Source organism: Akebia trifoliata, chromosome 10 (assembly GCF_017979445.1).
Source record: "Akebia trifoliata isolate Shusen 1 chromosome 10, ASM1797944v1, whole genome shotgun sequence".
Classification (NCBI taxonomy): domain Eukaryota; kingdom Viridiplantae; phylum Streptophyta; class Magnoliopsida; order Ranunculales; family Lardizabalaceae; genus Akebia; species Akebia trifoliata.
The window spans coordinates 30,331,835-30,357,277 of NC_141384.1; the positions used below are offsets into that span (position 1 = coordinate 30,331,835).

Below are 25,443 nucleotides of genomic sequence, written 5' to 3' on the forward strand. Positions count from 1 at the left end.
TAAAGTATTTCCTTCCTAACAAGTTATAGAAGAGGGGCCAAAGCCGTACCCCCACTAAACCATGAGTGTTTAAAATTTTCAAAGAAAAAATAATATGTGGACCTCACTTCCATTTGCATACATGGGGGACTCATATGAGGTCATGGCGTGCAATACTTTTAAGGCAAGTTGTGTAACAATTAAGAGTGCCTAATTGAGTTTTTTAAAAAAAACATCTTTTTGATCGATGTTTTCATGTTGGTTTATTTCCATATAAATTGTTCAATAAAGCATCCAACGTCAATATCATCATGCCGCCTGTATTTAGAAACTTAAAAATCTAAGAAGTTCGATTTTTTTTTTCTTCGTATTTGTATTTTTTATTTTATTTTATAACGGGAGTGTTCGGAGCCAAGGCATATGGGGAATCCTCTCCCCAGACATGTACAACACCCGTACACCACACACACCAAGTAAGTGAGGGAGTGCCCTCACGAGTGGCTCCGAGAAAATATTGCTCGTACTGTGTATCAAACACATAGCCTGTGGACTCTCACTGTTTATTGGATTTGAAATTGTCATTGAGCTACCCCATCAAGTTTGTATTTGTATTTCTTGTGATAGATGACTTGAGGTCTCACATCTTACTATTTGTGTAAGTGTCACCTTGAAATTGATGTTAGACGTAATGACATGACCTGCCCAATTTGGATTTGAGGTAGATAACCTATAAATAATCGAAGGATATGACTTAAACATTATTATAATTTAAACATCAGAGACTCTTTGACAGATACTACATTTGTATGTGACAATAAAGACAACATGAATATCAAGTTTGGTAGTAGAGAATTGGTGATCTCGAGGTGTTTTGTGATTGATGGGAAAAAATCACTCAACATTTCTCATCTTGCCATTGCCAACCACCTTAAATCTTGTAGTATTTTGTGTTTTATGATATTAAAACACTATTATGTTATGAATGATCACCATAAGTGACATTATTATATGGTGTGAGACGCACCATTACAACGAAGTCACTTTGATGCCTAATGGTGTGGTAATATCACAAACCTAAAACTTTGAGAAACATTTTCTCTGAAAATCAATTTTGTCAAGAAACGTTTTCTAAAGAAATAGCTTTTTTTTATTATTATTATCTTTTTTCCGTAGAATGTTTTCCCGTACATGATGACATTTTACACTTCTGTGATCATGGAGATCAAGATTTTAAACAATCATCCTCAACATCAATCACCAATAAAATGTTCAAACAAATCAAGATTTGATCGGGTCAGGAATAAAAAGGTAAACTTAGACCTATTTCAATTGGGTTGGGTATTAATATATATTTGGGTCCATAATGCATCCCATTTTACAGGGCCATGGAATTTAACTTTTCGAAATTAAATTCCACGTTGATAGGTTGATCGTGACCATTGATTCATGTCCTCTTTTATTGTTTTAATCACCATTATTTTCCACAGTTTCTGGTAAGATATTGTATTTCTAGATCACCCAATCAGATTGTTTTGATCAGGCTAAAACAGAATCTCTTGATTAGACTCATTTAATTTATTGGTAGGTTTTGCTGCGTCAGATAGATGCTCTATTAGGTTGTAAATTCAACTCCAGCTTACCTGCCCAAAGAAAACTAAGAAAAATACAAAACTTGCATTGTCGGCTTAGCAATTAATGTCATCATACGCATTCAACTAATAACATGTGCCTAATATTGTTCTTTCAATTGGTCAACTCCATAAATATTTTCATAATTATGTTTAAAGATCATAATTGTTTTTTTTACTTTTATGCTCTATTAAATTCTTATTCTATATTATTTTTTTCATTAGTGATCCAACGAAACATTGATTTGGTTTAGTCAATAATTTAGATTATTTATATGCAACACTTGTGTCCCACTTTTTTTTTGTTTTTTTCTTCTCGTGGGATGAATGTCACCCGAACCCCTCAGAAAGGCCTACGTGCAACTAGTTGAGTCGAGGGTCAACTGAATCCTAGAGGGTGTCCCCAAAGACTTTATTCTTTCATGGGGTCTCGAACAAGTGTTCGACCCTTCTTGAGGAACTTATCAAGGCTTTGGCTTGCCACTAGGCCAATCTCGAGGTTAGAAAATACTTTACTGCATGCGTTGGACAATGGGTCCAACATTGAGTTGACCTTACAATGCATAGAGAAACATTGATTTTCTAACTTGTATCCTAAGAAAATAAATCTATGGTTGTCTACGCCCTGGCAAGTCAACTCAAGTTTGGACCTAATGTCCAATGCAGATAGTCTGACACGGCTCCTTAGAGTTGTACTTATGTCCCACTTGATATCTAATATCAACCTAAAATCCTATTTGTCCAAGCATTGAGTCTGGCCTATTAATAATGTCACACTATTACAATAACAAATATTAAGGCAATGTTTGGATTGAGAGAAGAGAAGAGAAGGGAAGAGAAACTCAATTTTTGTCCACCATATTTGGATTGACAGGAGAGAACTTGGGACAACTTTAGAATTTTAAATTTTTAAAAAAAAAAATCTGGAAAAGAGTTGGAAATATATAATATTTTAAAAGGATTTCTCTCCATTTCTCTACTCTCCCCACTTAACAATCCAAACAAGAGAAACTCGTATATTTTCTCTTCTCTGCTCTCCATTTCTCTAAATCCAAATACAACCTAAGGTTGTAATCAAGGGCAGATTTACACTGGGGGCACTTGCCCTGCCCCCACAAGAATTTTCAAAGTCTTTGGGTTAGTGAGCTATTGCGACAGATTTAAATGGTCGGATAAAAAAATCTATCACTATTGCGCCAAGAATTTTTTTTTTCCATTGCCCCCACAATTAATATTTTTTTCACTCTTAATTATTTAAAAAAATATATATATATATACTCTTAGTTGCTCCCTTATGGGCAAAATCCTGGCTCTGCCCCTGGTTGTAATTTGGGTGCATTGGTGGGTAGACCTAGGCTCAACTCAAGTGCCCAAACCCTCAATTCAAGCATTGATTCTGACCTTATTAATTCAATCTAAATATGAACTTGAACTTCTAAATTCAAGTTGATCTTGAGTTAGCCTGAGTTAGGTAGTTTTGGGCGGGGCTGGACTCGTTGAATAAGCCTAATTTTGTTTTTATTAACAAAGAAAATTTATATCTTAAAGAAGAAATAAAGTTAATATACTAAAAATTTTATATCTTAAAGAAGAAATAATTAAAAACATTTTTAAAACAAAGAAGACTATATCAATATAATTAATAAAAAGATACTTATACATATATTTTCACATAACCTCGAATTCAGGTTGAGTTGGGTTGCTCAAACCTTAAACCCGAGCTAAACTCGAATTAAGGTCGGTTTGAGTAATTCTAACCCAACCTCAACTCATGTTCTACATAGCTCGGCCCACGCTCGCCCATCAATTGGGCTAGCCTTAAGACTCGTTTGGGCCACTAATTTTTGAGTTCTGATGGGTATACTTCTTGGGCTTGGTTTTCATAAATACCACATTTTTCCTTTTCTTTGAAAGCGATAATAATGGTTATTAATGGGCCGGGCCATCCTTAGCAGATTTCTAGATTGATCATCCAGGATTTATAATTTTTATTGGATTTATTAGAAATCATGTTTTCTTTGTTCCAACGTCGAAGGCACCTAAGAAATATCCGCCTTAGTTATGGATTGTCCCTATATGATATTTTAATGGTGAAAGTGAAATATCCTGATTAAATCATGGACCAAGCAATTAGACACTATGGTAGCAAACATGGATTAAAGACAACTTTATCCTCATATAATATTGAGATGGAAGCATTATGTAGTAAACCACCGTGGACGACATTGGAATTAAAGTACTTATTAATGAAATTTTATCACTAATCACCTAACATTAGAGATACATAATGAACCACACGCCACACCCATTGTGTTGTCCCATTAATACCATTTTTAAGTTCTAGACAAAAGAGTGGTCATCATTTTGAGGTCACCTTTCTATATAAAGGATGCTCCCTTAGGCTAAGAAACTCATCAGTTGGCTTTAATTCTACATTCAAAGACAAACTTGGCCCAACATGGCATGCCCAACACCATCATCTTGGCTCATATTCTCGTTGATGCTCGTATTTATCGTAGGAACACAAGGAGGAGGAATAGCTATCTATTGGGGTCAGAACGGCAACGAGGGGACCTTGGCGGAGACTTGTGGCACGGGAAACTATGAATTTGTAAACCTAGCTTTCCTCGCCACATTTGGTAGTGGCCGAACGCCTATGATCAACTTGGCTGGTCATTGTGACCCATATTCTAATGGTTGCACTGGCCTGAGCGATGACATTAGAGCTTGTCAAAGCAATGGCATTAAGGTGATACTATCTATTGGAGGTGGTGCTGGGAGCTATTCCCTTGCTTCGTCTGATGATGCTAGGCAAGTTGCAACTTATTTGTGGAACAACTTCTTAGGTGGTCATTCATCTTCTCGACCACTCGGTGATGCTGTTTTGGATGGAATCGATTTCGACATAGAGGGAGGTACAAGCCAACACTGGGATGACCTAGCAAGGTAATAAATTATCAAAATAGAATGCATCATAATAAGGTGCACATTGAAGATACATAAAATCATTTTTTTCCCAAAGATTGGGATTATTTCCTATTAATTATAGTTTATTTATGTTAACCAACCAACTATTCCAAAAGACCGATCTGTTGGAGAATAGGAGAACTATGAATATAAGAGGGTCATGGGACTTAACAAACCTGAGAGTGGAGGAAAATACACACTCAACACACCCCCTCACCCATAAAGGTGGAAAGAATTGAACCCGTGGTCTATACGAACCTGACTCTAATACAATGTTAACCAATCAACCACTCCAAAAGACCGATCTCTTGGAAAGAGGGAGAACTATGAATATAAGAGGATCACGGGGCTTAACATGGATATGCCACACCTGACACTAGAGGAAAATATACTCTTCACAATTTCTATATAAATTCTAACTCAGTTCATAAATTAAATAATCTAACATCCGAAGAATTATGATCAGGTACCTCTCGGGATATAGCAAGAAAGGTAAGAAGGTGTACTTAACGGCCGCTCCTCAATGCCCATTCCCTGATGCATGGGTTGGGGGTGCATTAAATACGGGTCTTTTCGATAATGTTTGGGTTCAATTCTACAACAATCCTCCGTGCCAGTATACGTCGGGTAGTGTAGGGAATCTTGAAGATGCATGGAAACAATGGACCTCCATTACTGCTACAAACATTTTCCTTGGATTACCAGCAGCTCCCGACGCAGCTGGTAGTGGGTTTATTCCTCCCGAAGATCTCACTTCTGACGTGCTTCCGATCATCAAGGGCTCGAGCAAGTATGGTGGGGTCATGCTATGGTCCAAGTATTATGATGATCAAACTGGATACAGTACCTCGATCAAGAGCGATGTTTGATTGGCTTTGTGTACTCAATTGCATGATCTTTATGTAAATAAATATCTTGTCCCCTATAATTTTCGATCTCATCCATATGTAACTTTGCTTTAATATTTCCTTGAATAAAGTAAATATTACATCTTAATATCTCACATGTTGGGTATATTTGATAACAATTTTCAAGTTATTCCAAGTTTCCAACCACCAAAACGTCTAACCACAAAATACAAATCCAACATCTCCTTTGGAATTATTTAACCAACATTTCCAGTCAATCATGATTTTAAAACATGGCCAATCCTGATTTGATTTGGAACCCCTTTTGACACCCCCCCCCCCCTTCTCTCTCTCTCTCTCTCTCTCTCCCTCCCAACGCCTCACAAAAAAAAAGACAAAATCCTTTGTATATTTGGTTTTTTTATTTATTAAAAATTTAAATAAACATTTATTGTTTGATATAGAAATGACATTGTCAATTATTTTTGAAATCTAAATCAATTTAAGCCAATTAATGTGAAATCAGTTTGCCTAGGTTTGAGAGGGATTGAGTCAGCCAATATAAATGAGAATCATTGAAGAATTGGGATCGGCATCTACCAATCCCTAAACCCTTTTAGATGAATATGATCTTATGACAATAAGATGGATTCCTAGCATTCCAGTATGAGCACTAATTCCTCCCGCCACACGCGAGAGCTCACCCTCACTTACTTGGTGCGTGTAATGTGCGCACATTACACGTGTCTGAGGACTAGTCCTTGGACAAGACCATGGTCTACGGACTGGGCATCTATCAATCCCTAAACCCTTTTAGATGAATATGATCTTATATGATAATAAGATGGATTCCTAGCATCCCAGTATGAGCATTAATTCCCCCTGCCACGTGCAAGAGAGCACCCTCACTTACCTGGTGTGTGTAATGTGCGTACATTGCACGTGTCCGAGGACTAGTTCTTGGACAAGACCATAGTCTACGGAATGGGCAAAGTCTAGATACAGGCCTAGTCCTTCATCTGTAGGGATACCTAGTTATAAAATAAAAAAATAGATTCTGAGGAACTAAAAAGCGTTAGGTGTAGTGGCCAGAGTCTCTTTCCAAAAAAGGGGGAGGTCTTGAGTTCAAACCCCCTTGTTGACCATCCACAAGTATTTATCGTGACTTACCTAACATGTATGGACTCGAGGGATTTGATCGAGATATGATCCTCTAAGAGGTTAGTTGTCATGCCCACAACACCCCCCCCCCCCCCTAAAAAAAAAAAAAAAATAAAAATAAATAAATAAATATGTCACTACCATAGTCAATGACAAATTGGGTCAAGAATGATAAAATTTGTAGATTTACATATGAATTTATGAATTGGTGTGGCATTAGAAAAATTTGGTGTAAAAATACCATATCTCTAAAATATTTTAAAATTTTATCAAATTCTAAACTTGGACCAAACTAGGGCTTGGACAAGCATATCCGCTAAGAATAAGGACCCGACTTTAGCGGCCCAATGGCAAAAATTAAGCAATATGGACACGTCATCGGAAGCTTCGAGTCTTGCTGTTTCTGACACAGAAAAAAGATATACGTGCCACATGGTGAAATAAAGTTGCTCCACGTGTTTAGAACAATCCAGATCCGGAGATTTGAACCAATAACAGAAACGCGAAAGATCTCGAACATGAAAGAAGGTCCGCGGTCACTTTCTCTCTACTTATATAAAAACCAAAACCAATTTCGTTGATTTTCATCTTCAGAAATCGATAGAAATCTGATAGCTTAAGAGTAAGAAACAAAAGCCAATCTTCGAATTTTGGGATTTGTGGAGAGTTTCGTGCTGATATCTTAGTCATTTGGATTGTGGAATCGTTTGGAAGGATTTTGAAGAATTACAAGTGAAGATTGTAAGTATTTTAGATTTTTGAGTTGTTTGATTTGAAAATTTGAGATATTATTTGCTTTGGATAGATCTTTCGAAATTTCTTTGTTATATTGATACTTGATTTTGGAGGAATCTCGTGAAATCGTAATTCTGTTTCTAACACAAAACAGTGCTTCGGTATTCTTCTTTTAAATTTATGATTTTTCTTAGTGAGAGGACTGATATCTATTGTTGAGTGGTGGAAAGGCTAGATTTTATTTACTCGAAAAAATCTTGTGCAATTTTAGAAAAAAGATGGAAAAAAAAAATTCAATAGAGGCAGAAAAATCAGTTTTTTATGGAGGAGCAATTTTATGCCCATATAGGTAGCTGATCCATAAAACAGCATTGAAGCAAATTAAGGGAATTTTTTAAAACGTTTTGTGAAATTGATTGCTGATTATAAGATGAGTATAGGAAAATAGGTTTTCTAAGCAACATTTTATTAAATTTATAAATGTTATCTTCAGGAGAACATTTCTAAATTATGCAAATCATTTTAATTCTTCGAATTTCTGGTAGAATTGGTAGTGTGGTTGTTTGTTTCTTTGAAAATCGATTTTATTTGATTCAGTATGCGACCAAAAAATCTTGAATGTTCTAAGGAATTATTGAATAATCTTGAATGGTGTGGAAGTATCTAAACGATTTTAAGAGAATTTTAATGAATTAATCATATGGATTAATGCATTATATTATGCACTAGGTTTGTCTTAGGATGATGTTGAAGGGAAAATTCTTTGAATTTTATAGAGAAATATATAATAATCTTGAAAGAAGTGGATCATTTGGATTACGCACCAGGTTTTTGTGGCAGTGTCTCTTAGGGATTCCTTCTAAAGTCTATATAAGAGGTTGAAGTTTTCGTTTTAATCACATTTTTTGCGAGATCACTTATACTCGAAGATGTGAGTTAAGTGTAAGAGTTAAAATCCAAAGCGTGTGAGTTTTCTCTTGAGTGGGGGAAGAATAAATTAGTGAAGGGTTGGTCTTAGCTAATTCGTGAGGATCAGTTCAAGTGTCTCACGTTATCCTTGGCAAGTGATTTGATTCTAGGGTTTTGTTTCAAAATTAACCATGAATCTCATGCTTGAGGTGGATTTGGGCATGAACATCAGGGTTATAGCGCTTGATGAACCAAGGATGTTTTCAATTCAAGTAGGTGTGTTCTAGCTTCTATAGGGGGTTTTAATCAGTGAGAGTGGGTGAGGGAAAGATATAATTGGAAAAGGTGGGCTTCAATTAATTTGTGAGGATTATTTTTAATGCCTTGGGATGGCTTGGTTTTTTACAATCTCACTCTAGGGCTAGAGTTTTTTTCCGAACTGAATATAAATCACACGCTTAAGGAGGATTTGGGCATGGACGTTAAGGTTTTTATGCTCCAAGGTTGATTCCAATTTCAATTAGGTTTGCCTTAGCTTCTATAGGGTCTTTAGTGAGGGACTTACTGTTACAAATTGGTTCGACGAACTAAGGTTCTTTCCAATAACAGCATCAGCTGCTACTGAAGAGCCTAATTAGAAGTAGTGAAGATTTGTGAATTAGATGTAATATCTATTAGGACTGAATGAGGTTTTCTCTGGTATCTAATTAGATGTAATTTTCTTTGCTTTGGTGTTGGTTCTTTTTTTTTTTTTTCGTTTTTCATTTTGTGTCACTTCCCTTTTTCTAGTTTCATTTCTAACTCAACTCAATGGGAAAAAGATGGCTGGTAATTGTCTATTGTGTAGTACAGGTGTAAAAGTGATATATTTTTTTTCGGAATCTCCTATGTTGGTTTTCATAATGTTTGATATCATATTTTATTCTTACTTATGTTTTGGTTCTTTCTTTGCAGTTCTGTTTGTTTTGATTGATCTCTCAAGGCCCTGTGTTCGTGAAGAACTTAGGCTAGTGTGATTTGCTTTATAATAAAGTACCAAAAATGTTACCAGTCTACAGATACATGGACTCATATCCCCAACCTCATCAGAGAAATCACTCTCCTTACCCCCACCATTACTACCCAATGGACCCATTTGAAACCCCTGCAGCCTACGAACCATGGCCGCATGGTGGAAGCTATGGCTATCCAAGTCCAGTGCAGTGTCATGGATGCTTCAACAACCATAGTTGTCCTCCTGGTTATTTTAGTTTCAGGCCTCCACATCCACCAACCCACCACCCACTTTGTTACCATAGCCCTTACCCTCCTTACCATGAAGCCTATCCTGCTTACTCTTTCTCTCCTCCACATTATTCAATGGAGCAGCCTAAGTATGATTACGATAAGAGCATTCATGGAAATCACTGTTGTGGTTGCCTGAACAATTCAAGGAATCACAAGAAAGACAAGGAGTTGAAGATTGAAGAACAGGAGCCAGAAGTTGAGAAGAAGGAAAATGATTCTTCGGTTAACAACTACCCTTATCCAATTATGTGGTTTCCACCTGAGTACACGAAGAACAAAGAGAGTAACAAGCCTTCTGAGTTAGAGCCAAAGGTCTGCAATGGGTGGTCTCCGATTGACACAAAAAATGATAAGGACACTAGCAACACCTCCAAATTGGATTCCAAGGCTTGTGATTCATGGTTTCCACTTGACATGAACAGCATCAGATCTTTGAAGCAAGGTGGAAACGGCGAAGGTGATAAAGCACAGTTCCCATATCCTTTGTTCTGGATTCCTTCTTATGAAATGCAAGGGGAAGCGGAGAAGAAAGATGTCAAGGAAACAAATACAAGTCCAAAAGTTGCAGAAGAGGCACCGGCGAACATAAAGTTCATTCCTTTGAAGCTATTTGGAAATGGTGATCACGAGGACAAATCAGGAGTTGTGGAAGACAGTTCTAGAAGCATGATGCATCCAAAGATGGAGGAACAAGAGGTCAAACCTAAGGATATACATGTGAAGCAAATGGAAGAAACCGAGGCAAAGAAGTCCTCGGAGGATACTGAGAGGAAATTCAAAATCATTCCTGTGAAACAGTTGAAGGAAGAAAACAGAGAGAAGTCGTCATCATCAGATAAAAATGCTGAGAGGCGATCTCCATCTTCACGGAAGACATCCAAATTGCCTCCTGTTTGTCTGAGGGTTGACCCCTTGCCAAGGCCAAAAAGTACTTCGAGATCACCTAGTCCTCCTGGGCTGAAATCGAAGGTGCAACAGAGTTCTGATGGAACTCCGAAAGCCCCTGATCTGCCAGCACAGGAGCCTATTGAAAATAAAAATGGGGAAGTTCCACCAAGAAAGGAGAACAAAGTTGAAGTTGAGGAAACAAGAAAAGATGAAAAAATGAAAGAAGATAAGATAGAGCAAGTTAGTGTCCCTATTGTTTCAAATGAAGAAGTCAAAGCAGAATTGTGTGAGAGGGAGTGCACGACGAAGGAGGATGGAGGAGCAACAGAAGAGAAAACCGAGGAAAAGAGGAAAGGAAAGAAGGATCTTTCAACTACAGAAGCTGCTGTTATTATTCAATCTGCATATCGTGGGTTTGAAGTGAGGAAGTGGGAACCATTGAAGAAACTGAGGCAAATAGCAAGAATCCATAAACAGGTGGATGAGGTTAAAGAACGCATCCATGAGCTTGAGTCCTCTGTTGAGTTACAGAAGGACGAGAAGCAAAAGATATTAATTGGTGAAACCATAATGGGTCTGCTATTACAATTGGACACCATTCAGGTATGCATGCTAGACAAATCTCAAGTCTTTTTCCTGCTTTTCTTCTCGAACATAATGGATTTTATGGTTTTCTTTTCCAAATCCTGGTTTATGAGTGGGTATGTTGCACCACTTAATTGCATTTAAGTCCTTTCTGGTATGTAAATGATACATAAATTAAATGGCTCTGTAAACGATCAACGAAACATATTCGTTACTGTATGAGTTCCTTGATGTCCCCTTCGATTATAATAGAAAAATATTTGTTTACATAAAAGCTGATTTTTATTATGGGTCGTTGTTTGCCAGGGTTTGCACCCAAGTGTAAGAGAGATCAGGAAATCAGTGGCAAGGGAGCTCATGTGTCTACAAGAGAAACTTGACTACTTTACGGGCCCAAACGCAGAAGGGCTGAAACCAACAGAACCAGATGAGGTTGGCGTGGAGGATCTCCATGAGACTGCCAATGGTATTGGATATATGCCAACAGAGCAGCCAAAAGAAGAAAAACATGCCAAGAATTTTGAAGAAAGCTCTAGTGATGGATGTACTCAGATGGCAGAAATACGGAATGATACAAAGGAATCTGAACAGATGCTCAATGATACAAAGGAATCTGATGCCAAGGAACAACTGTTGACTGACAAAGTAGCTGTAGATACTGTGAAGGAATCCATTGAATCATCTATTGTAAGTGAAAAAGAGGCGGTCTCCTCCGAAGCAGATGGCCTCCAGGTAGAGGAACTTTCGGTCGTGGTGGATGAGGAGACTGACTCTAAGATGGAGGAGGAACTTACAGGATCACCCATTGAAGACAGAGTACATCATGAGTTGAAACTAGAGGCCAAATCAATATTGGCTGAGCCTGAGGCAAATAATTTGCTGGCAGAGCCAACTCTAGCCTCAAGTGTGGAGGAGAATGTAGAGCTCAATATAGAGAAAATTGAGGATTCTATTTCACAAGAAAATATTGCTGATTCCAAGCCAGAGAATCTCCTACTTATGATGATGCCACAAGGAGTGGAAGAAAGTGAGGAAAAGAAAAGCCATATGGAGGAACCAATTGAATCTGAAGGTATTGCACTCGAGGCCAAGGAGGATGTAAAGATGACAATTGAGAATAAAGATGATAACATTAGAAGTCCCTCCTTAGCAGTTGAATCTGAAGGTATTACACTCGAGGCCAAGGAGGATGTAAAGATGATAATTGAGAATAAAGATGATAACGTTACAAGTCCCTCCTTAGCAGTGAATGAGAGGATGGCTGGGGAGATTGAAGAAGGCAGCTTCCCACCTATGGCTTTGGAAGCTGTGGACATTTCAGTAGAATTGCCACACAAGGAGGAAGAAGCAGAAGCAGCTAAAGATTCAGAAGCAACTATGGTCTACCTTTCTACACCAAGATTTGTAGAACAGGTGGTGATGGACTCGGCTCCAGGAAGTGAATTATCAGAAGAGATCGGTGACTCATATTCAGTTGCCAAGGAGACTCAAGAAGACAAGAAGCTAGTTGAAGAAAATGAGAAACTAAGGGAGATGTTGGAGAAATTGATCGAAGCAGGTAAACAGCAGTTAACAGTTATATCGGATTTGAGTGGGAGAGTAAAAGATTTGGAGGGGAAGTTGTCAAGGAAGAAGAAACTGAAACCAAGGATGAGACGGCAGAGATCAGCAACAACTGGATCTCTGCAAGTAACTAGTGAACAAGCTGTGATGTGATATGTAAAGGGTCACTGAATGTGTCTGTATTTCTACTGGATTTGATGTGTAATGGTGTCTGAGTTTGCTTGTATCATGTGTAAAATATTATATTTTCGAATAAAATATTCGGACTTGGAACTTCTTTCTTGAAGACGTGATATTATCATATTTCATTCATAATTAGAAGAGCCTTAATATGAGGAAAAATTCTTTGAAAATTTTATTCTACACTCGCTGAGGATATAGATCTTAATGGCCTTTCATGGGAAATGAAGTTTAAATACGAAAACAACAAAATAAAAAGTGCAGAGAAAGCACCCTTCGCAACCAAACATGTTTCTAAAACCCTGCACTGGGTTTAGTCTTACCAGTAAAGACATAACCTTGCAACCAGATTCCCCATAAACTTTGTTCAAGTTGGATTTCAATGAATGATTAGAACGACTTGGGATGAACTCATATCTGAATCAGTTTGACTTAAAAAGTTTGGATTCATTCACATAAACATAATCAATTTTACATCAAATATATACTATAATGTTATTGTTTTAGCATTTTAGGTAAATTTAATCAACAAAACCAGAAATGGGTACGAGCAGAATGGATAACACACACACACACACATAGAAATCAATAGAATTTTTAAGAATGAATTGGTCCTATATGTGCTTAAATATAATGATGGTTTGCACATAAAGTAGACAGTTATAATGGAAAGTTTTGAAGCCAAAAACTGTGGACAAACCCAACAACAATGAACTTTGTTAAAGCTTTGAAATCAACAGAAACAACCTCAATAACCACATACAAGTATCAAAGTACCATAGTTTGGTAACTGGTCTTCCAAACAATGTTGTCTTAACTCTGTCCTCATTCGTTGATCGATACCTATACATGTTCTACGGTCCTTAAGAAAAAATGCACAAGAAAGGGTAAATAAAGATTCATCGTCAGATTATTTATTACACAATCTTTGATCATAAGTAAGGTCCACTTGCCACTTCACATGTAATATCTATACTAGCTGAGATGAAGCTCGATCTTCATTTACCAACCAACCTGCCAAAATAAGAAAAAAAAATGTTTTGTAAAAAAAATATAAGAATAGCTCCAATAGACAATAAGTTTAAGAGAAACTCCATTAATATGGTTTGCATTCATCAAAAGACAATTACAATTTCTAGCAGAAAGAATATGCAAGTGAAAATTCTAAAAACCAATGAGAGTAAGACCCAAAAGAGCGTTGATTAAGATAGTGAAAGTGGATGCGAACACATTTTCAACAAGGAACATGATTCGATTAGTCAACCGCAAATCTTTGAGATAAAGCTTCAATAATGATGATTCTTAAAACCTACTAAGGGAGCATACAAAAAAGTGAGTCAGATTATCAGGACTATTCTTAATTTCCTCCGCCATCTTAAAAGAATTATTTATTTCTCAGTCATGAATTACAAAATATATTATTGTTTACATCATTGGATATATTTCTCTTGAAGTTTATTTTTTGTATTTCTTTTTTATTTTATTTTTAATCTTTCTTCCTATCAAATGCTCTTTAGTTATAAAAAAAATAGTCACTTATTTTTCGTCCGATACATCTCGGTATCATCCACAAACAAGGCGGATAGACAAGTCAAACGTATCGGACGAGATTTAAAACCACAGTTTATTTTTTCTCATTGTTGAACGAGACGACTCAGACGTATTGAAAAACTTGTCCGAGATGAGACTAGAAAACGAGTTTGCCATGACCCTTGGTTTGGTGGAAAATAAATCCTTTTCGTTTGATAACTAAAGGTCCAATCTGTAAACTAAACAAGAAAAAATGGTAACTTTTTGAAGCTCACCACAAACTACAAAAGAAAACAGAACACACTACGAGGCTTAACTAACAAAGAACATCCCATCTAAAAGCATTCTAGTCAAGTCAACAACAAAGTCAAGGCTTAATGTTGAGAATTGTCTCCTGTTTTCAAAGACTCATGGATCTTTGTTTCCTTCCAATTTCCATAATTCATGTGACACAAATTTGAAAACTTTTTCATTGATGTAGTACAAAACAATGAAATTACCCTTCCATCCACAACCCAACCTTAAGAGGCCATTTATCTTCAGCTATGGTACTGTTGCACAACCAAAACTGATGCATTCGTCGAGAAACTTTGTGATGTTAATAAGCTTCCGATTGGTCCCAGTTCTGTCCACTCGCTCCTTCCACCAAAAGCCACTGTCGCCACCACTCCCTCTGAATTTCGGCCCACTACAAACATATTGCAACGTTTGAATTCTTGAAATACATCTATAGTTTCCGATGCATTTCTAACGAACCTATCTTCGTATTTAACCGAGTCATCGTCCAAATTCTTCAACCGGAATTCAGTGAGGAACTTGTCATCAACTGACCCAACTTCATTGGCAGAACCATCATTCAGATCAAGCGTAACGGTATCTTCAGCCGCTGCGGGCTCCATAACAAACCGGACAACCATCAGGTTAATACCCGGGTGCTCAACCATGCGGGCCCCATATGCCAATGCTTCACGATCATCACGGCCGCCAAAGAAGAGTACAGTGATGGAGGAAGAAACAGAACTCGCAGACACATGAGTAGTCCCACCGAACCCACGATCAACTAGAATCCCAACCGAGCACGGAGCGTGCTCGAGTACCTTTTGGTTGACATACATGAAGTCGGTCCTTGTAGTTTCCATCGAACCGTCCAACCTCTGATGCTTATGGAATGGGAGTATCACCATAGCCACTCTCTTACTCTCCGCGCTCGTGCAGATGTCCTCATGAATGTTAGACATTGCAGAGATTGCTGTCATTGGTCGGACTGAGACACTGCTCAGCTGTTGAAAGGCTTGGAAGGCAATAACAACATGGCCTGAATCAGATCGTTGCAGCTTACTCGAAAAGGGTAGACCATTCTTCCTCGCCTTGTGCACCATGCGGATTGTAGATGACCTCTCGGACATCTCCATGAGATGCATCGCATAGACACGTAATCCTTCCCGCCTCTCAGTCCCACGTGAGGCCTCAATGAGATTTATCATTGTTGGGATATTTCTTGAGCTGTGGAAACAGGCCAATATCCTAAGCTGAGTATTTGTGTCTTTCCTCTGTATTGTTCTATGCTTGTAGTCTACTTTCTTCTCCCTTCTGGCTGGCTTGTATATCGCCATGACTAGTGGTGTAGTCATGAAGGTGGTGAAGAGGGCCATCAAAACCATGATGGCAAAGGTTTGATCATTCAACACCTGCAATGACAGAGTAAAGAATAGATTTAGGTCATGGATCAACCAGATTACACATAAATATAGGAGATGATAGTCAATAAGAGTCGCAATCCAGAATGGTGTCCTGTTCCTATAACAACATACAGTGTCTACGTGACACGTTTCAATTGGAGACTTAAACACAATGGGATGCATGCCAAGTAGAAAGAGTCGCAATCCAGAACGGTGTCCCATTCCTATAGCAAAATATGGTGTCAACGTAGCACATTTTTATTAAACAATAAATACATTAGGCTGCGTGCTATATAGAAAAACAGCTTGGTTAGGAACCCAATGTATCTTCAACTACAATCAAAACATGCCACGTAGACACCATTCCTATTCTATAGTAACAGTACACCTTACCTGATCATGATTCAATCAATAATAGTACGCAATCTTCACTCTTGGGTCTATAAAGAGGATGAATCAGGCCATATTTTTTTAAACTAAAAAGAGTATTCAATGGTAGGGACTCATACTAGCTTTTAACTTGGAAAAATGGTGCAAGACTGCCCACTAAGTTCAATGAAAAAAAGGATGTTTCAAATTTTACCTTTCTATCTTTTCCAATGTTAAGGACGATGAGTTCTACCAAGCCTTTACTGTTCATTAGGAAACCTAGCGCCAGAGCTTCACGCCGAGGAATTTTGAAAGCAAGGGAGACGATAACAGTTCCAATGATCTTCCCAAAACAGGCCGTAATTATGACCATGACAAGGAGTCCCCAAGACTGGATACCTTTAATGGTGGCAACATTAGTTTTCAAACCGCTTGAAGCAAAGTATAATGGAAGGAAAAGGCCAGAAACCAAATCCTCCACCTTTTCCACTAGAGCCCCTGCAAAGGGTCCTTCTTTTGGGACGAGAATTCCCACTACAAATGCCCCAAAGAGTGCATGGACTCCGATAGCATCAGTAACAAACCCAGCAGCCATAACAGAGGCTAAAGTTGCACATATATAAAACTCATCCACCGGTTCACCGTCCTGGCAACGCTTGGCCATCCATGAGAAAATTGGACGGAAGATTAATATGGCACCGAAGACGAAACCACAACCACTGAAGAGAACCCATAGAGAGACAAGAGGGGAGTGACCAGTACCAGATAGTGCAATGGCAAGAGCGAGTAGGATCCATGCAGCCACGTCATTCACTGCAGCGGCCGACATTGCCATTCGACCGACATCAGTAGTGAGGAGCTTCAACTCAGCTAGTATACGGGCTAAGACAGGGAATGCAGTTATAGAAAGGGCTACACCCATGAAAACTAGAAATGGAGGTCCATCAACACCTTTGGAGATTGTTTTTCGGAGGATTAATGAATCGCCGATTCCCAATGCAAAGGGTACTGTGATTCCAGCAATGGCAATCCCAAGTGCTCGCTTTCCAGTCCGACGAAGTGATTTTGGATCCAATTCTATGCCGACAAGGAAGAGAAACAAAAGGAGACCAATGTTGGCTAACGTGTCTAGCACTGTGAGGCTCCTTGGAGGAAAAATTGCATTCAGATAGGATTTATTACGACCCAGAGCCGACGGACCAAGCAATATTCCTCCCTGCTCAAATCATCAAATAGAAAACTATCAGTTTAAACTGTCGTATGTAAAAATGCTAGAAATTTACCAAAACAGTATACTGTTCATTTTAATTCCGAAAACGGTAAATTTCCCTTGCCAGAATTAAAATATTTTGGTTAAAGTGAAAAATATTTTCCTATTCAATAAAACAGTAAATACTTTTCCCGTTTTAATTTTTCAATTAAAAATTTTCGCTTTATAAAATAGTGAAATTTTCCCATTTTAACAAAAATGTTTTATTCTGAAATGGTAATTTACTGAAATTAAAATGAATAGTGTACCATTGTGGGAAATTTTCAAATTTCAGGGCCTGTTTTGGTAAAACAGCCTTTTCTTTAACAATTAAAGAAAAAGAATCAGTAAAGATCAAAGCAAAGAGAGCATAAAAAAACTTACGATGATCTCTGCGATAACGCGAGGTTGTCTCATTGGCCTTAGAATAAAAGCAAGAGCGCGCGAGAGGGTGAGCACAAGGCATATCTGCAAGATGGCGAGAGGCAAAGCAAAGTTGAGAGGATTATCTCCTTGGAAGACTCCATTAGATGTTGCCTTCATTGGAGATGGGCATGGATGTACACTAGTGTTTGAGGCCATTTTGAACTAATTCAAACAACTCCTCACCACCCAAAAAAAAAAACCTCTTTTAAACTCTTTTCCTTTAAATAAAGCCCTGCAAAGAATAACATCAGGAATCAATCCCATTTCTTTCTGCTACCCACAAAAAAGAGATTTAAGTTCACAAATGGAAACATTACTTATTACACCCACATTAAAAATAAAGAAAACTAAGTGAATGGTTGAGAATAAGTAAAAGTTGAGGTGCCAATAGAAGCTCTTTCACTTTGTTTTTTTGCTAGATTTCTATTTTTTTGGTTTAAGATTTTATATGAGCCTAATCATAATTGTAAACAACTACTGAAATTGTTTGAAATGAGTGTTATAATGTTTTCTAATTTTGAGATTATAAATTTAAGCCAAACCTTTGTAATGGTTTTGAAGATTTGTTTTATAGATAATGAGAGTTACTATTGCCATGCCAACTTTTGCTAACGCCACACCAACTATGTGCAATTCTTTGACGATCTACATAGGAATGGGGTGTAATAAGTAAAAAATTGGGGTGTCAATAGCAAGTCATTAAATAATTCAAAAAAAATAATGGGGTGTAATAAGAAAAAGTTGGGGTGCCAATAGCAGGATGTAAAAGGAAGACAAAACAGTAGAAGTGCAACTTGGTTCGGATTGAGGTCAAATTGGAACCAAACCGACAAAAGTTAGTTCCACTAAATAAGAACCAGAACAAAACCAAATTCCATTGGAACCAAACCAACCCAAACCAAACTAAAGTCGGTTTGCTTTAGTTCGGTTTTACAGATTGCCAATATTCTATAAATTGTAAGTAATATTTTTTAATGAAAAAACAAGAATATAATAAACATAAAATTTCATACAATAATCACTAATCTATCCATAAAAAACCATTAGTTTATCCAAAAAAAAAAAATAAAATAAATACTAATCTATGTTCTAACTCATAAAATAATTCATAATAATTATTATTTACATATACATTTATTTATTGCATGGGGGTTCGGTTCTCGGTTTTGTTCAGTTCTATATAAACTTGATCCAAGAACCGAACCAAATTGATCGGTTCTCCATTTTCATAAACCAGAACCGAATCACGACTTGTTTCAAACCGAAACAAACCACTATAAAACTATCAGTTTGGTTCGGTACTCGGTTTGAACCGGACCAAGGTACACCCCCTACAAAACAGTAAGAACATATGCTATATGCAGTTGAATTCAAACCACAGATGTCTGTCATCAAAGTGCGGTATTTAACCAATCAGTAAACACCATCAGTACATGTGAATACAGTTTCGTCCAAGTGGGACCCACGCAGCGGTGGTCATGATTCATGAACCTCCAGCAAAGTCCACGCCTGGAAAAATGGACCTCAACGCGGCACGTGTGACACCTAAAAGCGGATATACTAGTCAACTACCGCATGGATTGCGAAGTGAGAAGAGAGAAGATCGTAAGTTAACGACAAATTGACCAAACTAACCTCACTGAACAAAACTTAAGAGCCACTAATATAACCTTTTAAAATATTAACTTCCATAAAAGATTAGGGCAGACAAGGGTAGTATTGGTAGGCTCAAAATTGAAGGACGATAATATCCCTAATCTCATAAACACAGATGACAGGTATTTGTGACTAACATCTCAGACTTTCTCTAAACATTAACATCAAGTTATTCAGTTTAAGAAAATAGCAAAATCGTAAAACCTACGTCAAACTCGCCTCCGATTTAGTCCCAAATTTACCAAAATAATTCGATTGAACTCGACTAACTAGAGACATTTGTGTCATACCGCCTAACACATTCACACACCATTGTGAGTCGACCCGAAAAAAGACAATAACACCCCTTCCTTAACTACAAATTTACGAGTCAACTCTTGATATGAAGGGGGATTGTTGTGGAAACTAGATTCTATGTGATCACCTAAAGAACGATTTAATTTTCTGTGTTTCTAAAGAAACCCATCTCATTGATCTTTCTTCTTCAAACCCTAAAACCATCAAAGATTAATAAGAGATTGAGAAAGAAAGTCTTCTTCAAACCCAAAAACTATCAAAGATTAATAAGAGAGAGAGACGGAGAGAGAGAGAGAGTTTACCTGAATCTTAAAGAGAGAAACTGAAACGAAGCATATAGTCTTCCTGATCTCTGATTCAATCTAAGATAGAACAGATGATAGAGAAATATAAGAGAGAATAAGAGTTTCGTTAAAACTAGTTATATAGCGAAACAAATCTTTTTCCCCAATATTTTAATACTTGGAAATTAAATAAATACACGGACTCGGAGTCGGAGTTCTCACTAGATCATAATAGGAAACCTTGAAAATCTTTTTCGGAAAATACTGGAATGACACAGGGTTTTACTGCGATTCTCACAAGTCTGACGTGGGATGTGCACAAAACCATAGATGTATTTCCTCGCGATACGATTAAAAACCATCAACGGTTACGTATGCATCTCCACGTCAGAATAGTGAGAATCACAGTAAATCCGGTGTCACCACAGCACGTAAAGTCTCTCTTTATTTTAATTTACACGTGTTACCCTTTATTATTTTGGCAATTCTACTACTTCTATGAGTTGACACGTGTGCCTTGACCACTTCCCCCAATTCTCCTTTTTCGAAAGGAAAATCTCCTCGTTTACGTTTAATCCTCCTATTATCAAGATTTTTTTCCTAAAAAATTGTATGATATGTTTAAAACCTCCTTACTTAATATTTTAAATTATAAAATATTCTTATAATATAAACTTACAATCCCAAACCCTTGTTAGCTGATTTCTAACTAAAATAATGAAAATATTGATTACATTAATGATAGATTGAAATTCACTCGCTCGATACATAGATCTTATTCCAAAGATAAAGATTCATGATTATAATGCGTGAGAAAAACATGTCTTATTAAGGCTCGTCCATAGTCAACAAGACCTCGAGATTCGTTACAAATCTCAAGATTTTGTAAAAATTATGTTTTTATTTGTGTAGCATCCTTTATATTGTTAACAAAGTAAAAGAGAAGAGACAATATAATTTGAAGGGTATAATTGATAAATGGAAAATAAGAGAAAAAATAATAAAATTAAAAATGTCTTATTAGTATAATAGGGAATACGACAAAGGCGATTGAAGGGGGTATTCTTGAAAATTGATAGAAAAGACAATAAAATCAGGATTTGAAAAGTGGAGAAAATAAAAAAGGCACTTAAGTAAAAGTCTTCCTTGAGATATTTTTTCTATGAGTATAAAAACAAAAACTAAGAAAAAGCAATTAAAGTTACACTGTTACAGTTTTCTTTAAGATACTTTGTTTATTGGTATAAAAATTGATAGAATGACATTAAAGAAATGAAGTCAAATGAATATTCTAAAAAAGGGATAGAAAAAAAAAAGACAATAATATTAATGAATGGAAAGGTGAAGAAGAAAAAGGCAATTAAAGTAAATGTATTCCTCGAGATGCGCTCTCCAATGGTAGATTAAAATAATCATATTATTTTATTAGAGAAATTTATCGAACATATCTATTTGTTGTAATTTTATTACAAAAACTCTCTTATTTTATCAAGTTTGTTACTTCAACAAATCTTACATTATGAATCACGTTACAATGATTAACTTATCTTACTAAGGGTTTTTGAACCTACATGAATTATCAAATTAGCAATTCAATACCACATCCTTCTATATTTCATAAAAAAACTTAGATTCAAAAGAAAAAAAAAATCATTTTGAGCTTGATTGAAGGTGTTGATAATGGATGACTAACGAACTCCCAAACTTAAAAATAAAATTCAAAGGTGAAAATTAACTCTCTAATTTTTTTTCTAAGTTCTTAGAATTGTGTCCTTTATAATCTTGTGAAGTCAAATCATGTTTTTGGATGCTACAAATTGATGTGGATCGAATCCACTCCAAAGTTTGAATTTTAAGTAACAAATTAACAGCATAAATTTGAATTTTATGATGTGGATCCCCACTCCAAAGTTTGCAAGGTAACAAATTTGATTGAGTGAGGTTTGGTGGGTAACAAACTTCATAAAGTAAGGTTTCTTTGGAATTGTCAGAACTCCAAAGGAGTTTTTGTAATAAATATGCAACAATTAGGTCTGCCAGGTAAATCTCTCATTTTATTATATAAATCCTAAGTTATAAAAAATCTTTATAATATAATATTACAATCCCCACATAAGTTTTTCTTAAATTATAAAAAAAAATATTTAAATTAAAAATATTTCTTATAATCTATATAAGAATCGACTCCAACCAATAACAATTTCGTGAGAGATAAACACTAAGACATGAGAATGAGATTCACAAAATTCCATTTTATTATATTTATTTTTCTACTTTTCAACTTTATTATCTTTCCCTAACTCTCCATTTTTAAATAATACTCCAATAAATGTTCTATCTTTCCTATTTTACCCTTTTTAATTGCAAAGAGGATGAGGATGAGGATGCACCCCACTCAATCTGTAGGTATAAAGATTGAGACAAAAAAATCTACACAACCCCGTTTTATTATCTTTCCTCTTCTCTCCCCCTTCAAATTTATTGTTTTTCACCCTCCTCCCATTTTTTTCAATAGAGTTGTGATCCATGCACACAGTTGGGTACGCGGATGATGTGGCAAAGGCACATAATCATAGATCTTTTTCATCGAGATACACAAGAAAAAGATGTGCGATTTTGTGCCCTTATCACATCAGCTGCATTATAAAACAGTGTGCATTCATTATTATTTTTTTCAATAATACCCCTCTGACTTTTACCATCTTCTATCCTCTTTTACCACTATGGGCAAACTCTACAATAAAAAATAATAAAAATAATAAAACTTATAAATAAAAAACTTTTTAAGTTCATGCTACATAAGTAAAAGGAAATTAAAGAAACAGAATTAGATTAATCTCTAAACAGATGGTTGGGATGCCAGCTATTTAAAAGAAAATTGTATCCCTAGAAATATGGTACTAATCCATACAAATCAAGTACTGATCTCGAGGAAATTTGTAATCTTTTTGTCTCCAATTACGTGTCCCTCTGTACGATAGGAGAAGATCCACTCGGGGTTTTCTAATTTCTGGGTTTCTATAGAAACCCATTTCGTTGATCATTCTTTTTTCAAATCTTAAAACCCATCAAAGATAAATGAGTGAGAGAGAAAGAGAGAGATTACCTGAATCTTATGGAGAGAGAAACTGAAACAAAGCTTTCTTCGCTAACAAAGCCTTTCTGATCTCTGATTCAATCTCATATCGAACAGATCATCAAACAGAGAGAGAGAGTTATATTTCGAACTGCCTCTGTTGGCGCTTTTATATACCCCGAAAGTTCCAGTCCTCTAAAATTACAGAAAACAACAAACTTTCTTTGTTTATTATATACCCTCTTAAATCTCTGAAATACCTCGAATCCTTTGTAGAATGTGTTCGGAATATTTGTACTATGCAGGGGTGTTTTCGTCAAGTAAATTTCTTTTAAGGAAGTTAAACTTGTGTTTCCATTAATGGTAAGTCCTCTTAAATATCCCGAAAGTTCCAATCCTCGAAAATTACAAAAAACAACAAACTTTCATATGTTTATTATATAGCCTCTTTAATCTCTGAAATACCTGGAATCCTTTGTAGAATATGTTGGGAATATTTATACTATGCAGGGGTGTTTTCGTCAAATAAATTTCCTTTAAGGAAGTTGCACCCGTGTTTCCATTAATGGTAAGTCTTAGATAAGAAGACAGGCTGTTACGTTACGTTTGTCACTAAATGATCTCGGAGGAGTCTTTCAATTAATGATCAAAATACATTGAATTTTTTTTTATTTTTTTTCTGGGATACCATTTACCGTACACGTGTAGCATTTGTTCATCATGAACCGTCAAACAGGTGGCGCACTAGGCCACAACGTAAAGATCATAAAAGACAAGTTGATTATAAAAGTCAACTTTCATGCCCTATTTATGTACGCTTCTCACTCTTTTTCGACATTATATACTCAAAATCATATTTTATATAAACAAATGAGTGGTTATTTCTTAACTACACCACAAAAAAAAGAAAAATTCTCTTGATTTGGTTGTGCATAGAATCATAGATTTTTCCTCGGGATACACGATCAAATCCTAACAATCATTTTGATGTTTAAAGTCCTTAACTAAAGACTTGGTCGATAAATTTAACGTCATGGGTTTAGTCCCTCTGGTCATGTGGTCAAAACTTTGTGGCCTCCTCATGAATTCTATTGCTTGCAATTGATTTACTAAAGAATAAATTTCCTAAATTCCGTAAGTTCAGAGGTCATTAAGTTTCGAACAAACAATTTGAGGGACCAAATCATTGTCGTTGATCAATATCTCTTGTTTGTCATAATTCTTACATCTCGTGCATGATCAAGGCATAAATCACTAGAGAATCAAGAAAACTGTTATCTAACGATAATGTTATAAATAAAATAAGAAATATTGAGGTATTAGGTACACTGCAACACATTTTGCACACAATTGAAGATCATCATAAAAAAAAATTCAAATCTCGATCTTGATTAAAGAGGATAGTAAGTTTATAATCTCATCCTAATCTATCATAATCTCCTCGAAATATCATACGATGTCTCATAATGCTCTTATTGTAATGTATCATAATCTAATACTCTAATAATAAGATTGAATTAACCCCTGAAGGGTTGGCTCAATGACAATTTTGGACAGACAAGTGGTTAATGCCTGTGAATCGTGAGTTCAATACCTTGTATGAACATTAATTCCTCAAGGGCCACTTGCAAGGACGCACCCTCATTTACTTGGTGCATGTCATGTGTAGGCATTGCACGAGCCCCAGGACTAGTCCTTAAACAAAATCATGATCTATGGACTAGGCACAGTCCAGATACAAGTCTGGTCTATTGTCTACAGAGATACTCAATTATCAAAATAATAATAATAATAAAATCAAATCTTAACCCATTAAATTATGTTCTTATTGATAATCATAATGAGTGAAAAAAAAAATATAGAAACAGAAAGAGATGAAGAATGTTTATAAAGCTTAAAAAAAATGCCTAGAAAAAAACCTTACCTTTACTTGCTTGCTTAACAAAACCAAGCGTGCTTAAAGGTAACATACTACATATAGTTTTTAAAGGTTAATTTTACGATAGAGCGAATCTTTTTTTGGCTAGTCAAGACGCTATTGGATGTAAATATTTAAATTGGCAATGAGACTATAGATGATATATTTCATTGTGGAAAATCCCTACTTACCAACCCTAAAAAATAAATTAATAAAAAACAATTTAAAT

At 36.2% G+C, this 25,443-nt stretch overlaps 3 protein-coding genes across 8 annotated transcripts; 2 read left to right on the forward strand and 1 right to left on the reverse strand.

Moving 5' to 3' along the window:
* Positions 1 to 4,022: 4,022 nt before the first annotated feature.
* On the forward strand, positions 4,023 to 5,555 carry LOC147393786 (acidic endochitinase-like). The gene is made up of 2 exons (XM_086457040.1): positions 4,023 to 4,553; positions 5,041 to 5,555. The coding sequence occupies exons 1-2, from the start codon at positions 4,066 to 4,068 to the stop codon at positions 5,441 to 5,443; spliced, it is 891 nt and encodes a 296-aa protein (XP_086313166.1). The 5' UTR covers positions 4,023 to 4,065; the 3' UTR covers positions 5,444 to 5,555.
* Positions 5,556 to 7,157: 1,602 nt separating this feature from the next.
* LOC147393787 (BAG family molecular chaperone regulator 6-like) lies at positions 7,158 to 12,836 on the forward strand. The gene is made up of 3 exons (XM_086456990.1): positions 7,158 to 7,324; positions 9,182 to 11,005; positions 11,294 to 12,836. Exons 2-3 carry the CDS (start codon positions 9,269 to 9,271, stop codon positions 12,701 to 12,703), a joined length of 3,147 nt encoding a protein of 1,048 aa, XP_086313116.1. The 5' UTR covers positions 7,158 to 7,324; positions 9,182 to 9,268; the 3' UTR covers positions 12,704 to 12,836.
* A 587-nt stretch (positions 12,837 to 13,423) lies between these two features.
* LOC147393788 (cation/H(+) antiporter 18-like) lies at positions 13,424 to 23,459 on the reverse strand. Of its 6 annotated transcripts, XM_086456318.1 has the most exons (6): positions 23,327 to 23,430; positions 20,239 to 20,298; positions 17,942 to 18,215; positions 16,523 to 17,524; positions 14,781 to 15,948; positions 13,424 to 13,744 (listed from the first exon to the last, which is right to left on the reverse strand). In XM_086456318.1, exons 3-5 carry the CDS (start codon positions 18,137 to 18,139, stop codon positions 14,800 to 14,802), a joined length of 2,349 nt encoding a protein of 782 aa, XP_086312444.1. In that variant the 5' UTR covers positions 18,140 to 18,215; positions 20,239 to 20,298; positions 23,327 to 23,430; the 3' UTR covers positions 13,424 to 13,744; positions 14,781 to 14,799. The 6 variants fall into 6 exon arrangements, with proteins under 6 accessions (XP_086312444.1, XP_086312438.1, XP_086312440.1 ...); XM_086456312.1 differs by lacking the exon at positions 13,424 to 13,744 and having other exon boundaries at positions 14,578 to 15,948; XM_086456314.1 differs by lacking the exon at positions 13,424 to 13,744 and having other exon boundaries at positions 14,578 to 15,948; positions 20,239 to 20,288; positions 23,327 to 23,425.
* Between the last annotated feature and the right edge of the window lie 1,984 nt (positions 23,460 to 25,443).

What these genes read in the sequence shown, in the direction of transcription:
- LOC147393786 (XM_086457040.1), top strand. Translation starts at nt 4,066, where the DNA reads ATGGCATGCCCAACACCATCATCTTGGCTCATATTCTCGTTGATGCTC. An exon ending in CACTGGGATGACCTAGCAAG is followed by an intron (nt 4,554 to 5,040) that starts GTAATAAATTAT and finishes AATTATGATCAG; the next exon opens with GTACCTCTCGGGATATAGCA.
- LOC147393787 (XM_086456990.1), top strand. Translation starts at nt 9,269, where the DNA reads ATGTTACCAGTCTACAGATACATGGACTCATATCCCCAACCTCATCAG. An exon ending in TACAATTGGACACCATTCAG is followed by an intron (nt 11,006 to 11,293) that starts GTATGCATGCTA and finishes GTTGTTTGCCAG; the next exon opens with GGTTTGCACCCAAGTGTAAG.
- LOC147393788 (XM_086456318.1), bottom strand. Translation starts at nt 18,139, where the DNA reads ATGGCCTCAAACACTAGTGTACATCCATGCCCATCTCCAATGAAGGCA. An exon ending in GCGTTATCGCAGAGATCATC is followed by an intron (nt 17,525 to 17,941) that starts GTAAGTTTTTTT and finishes TGATTTGAGCAG; the next exon opens with GGAGGAATATTGCTTGGTCC. An exon ending in ACATTGGAAAAGATAGAAAG is followed by an intron (nt 15,949 to 16,522) that starts GTAAAATTTGAA and finishes CTGTCATTGCAG; the next exon opens with GTGTTGAATGATCAAACCTT.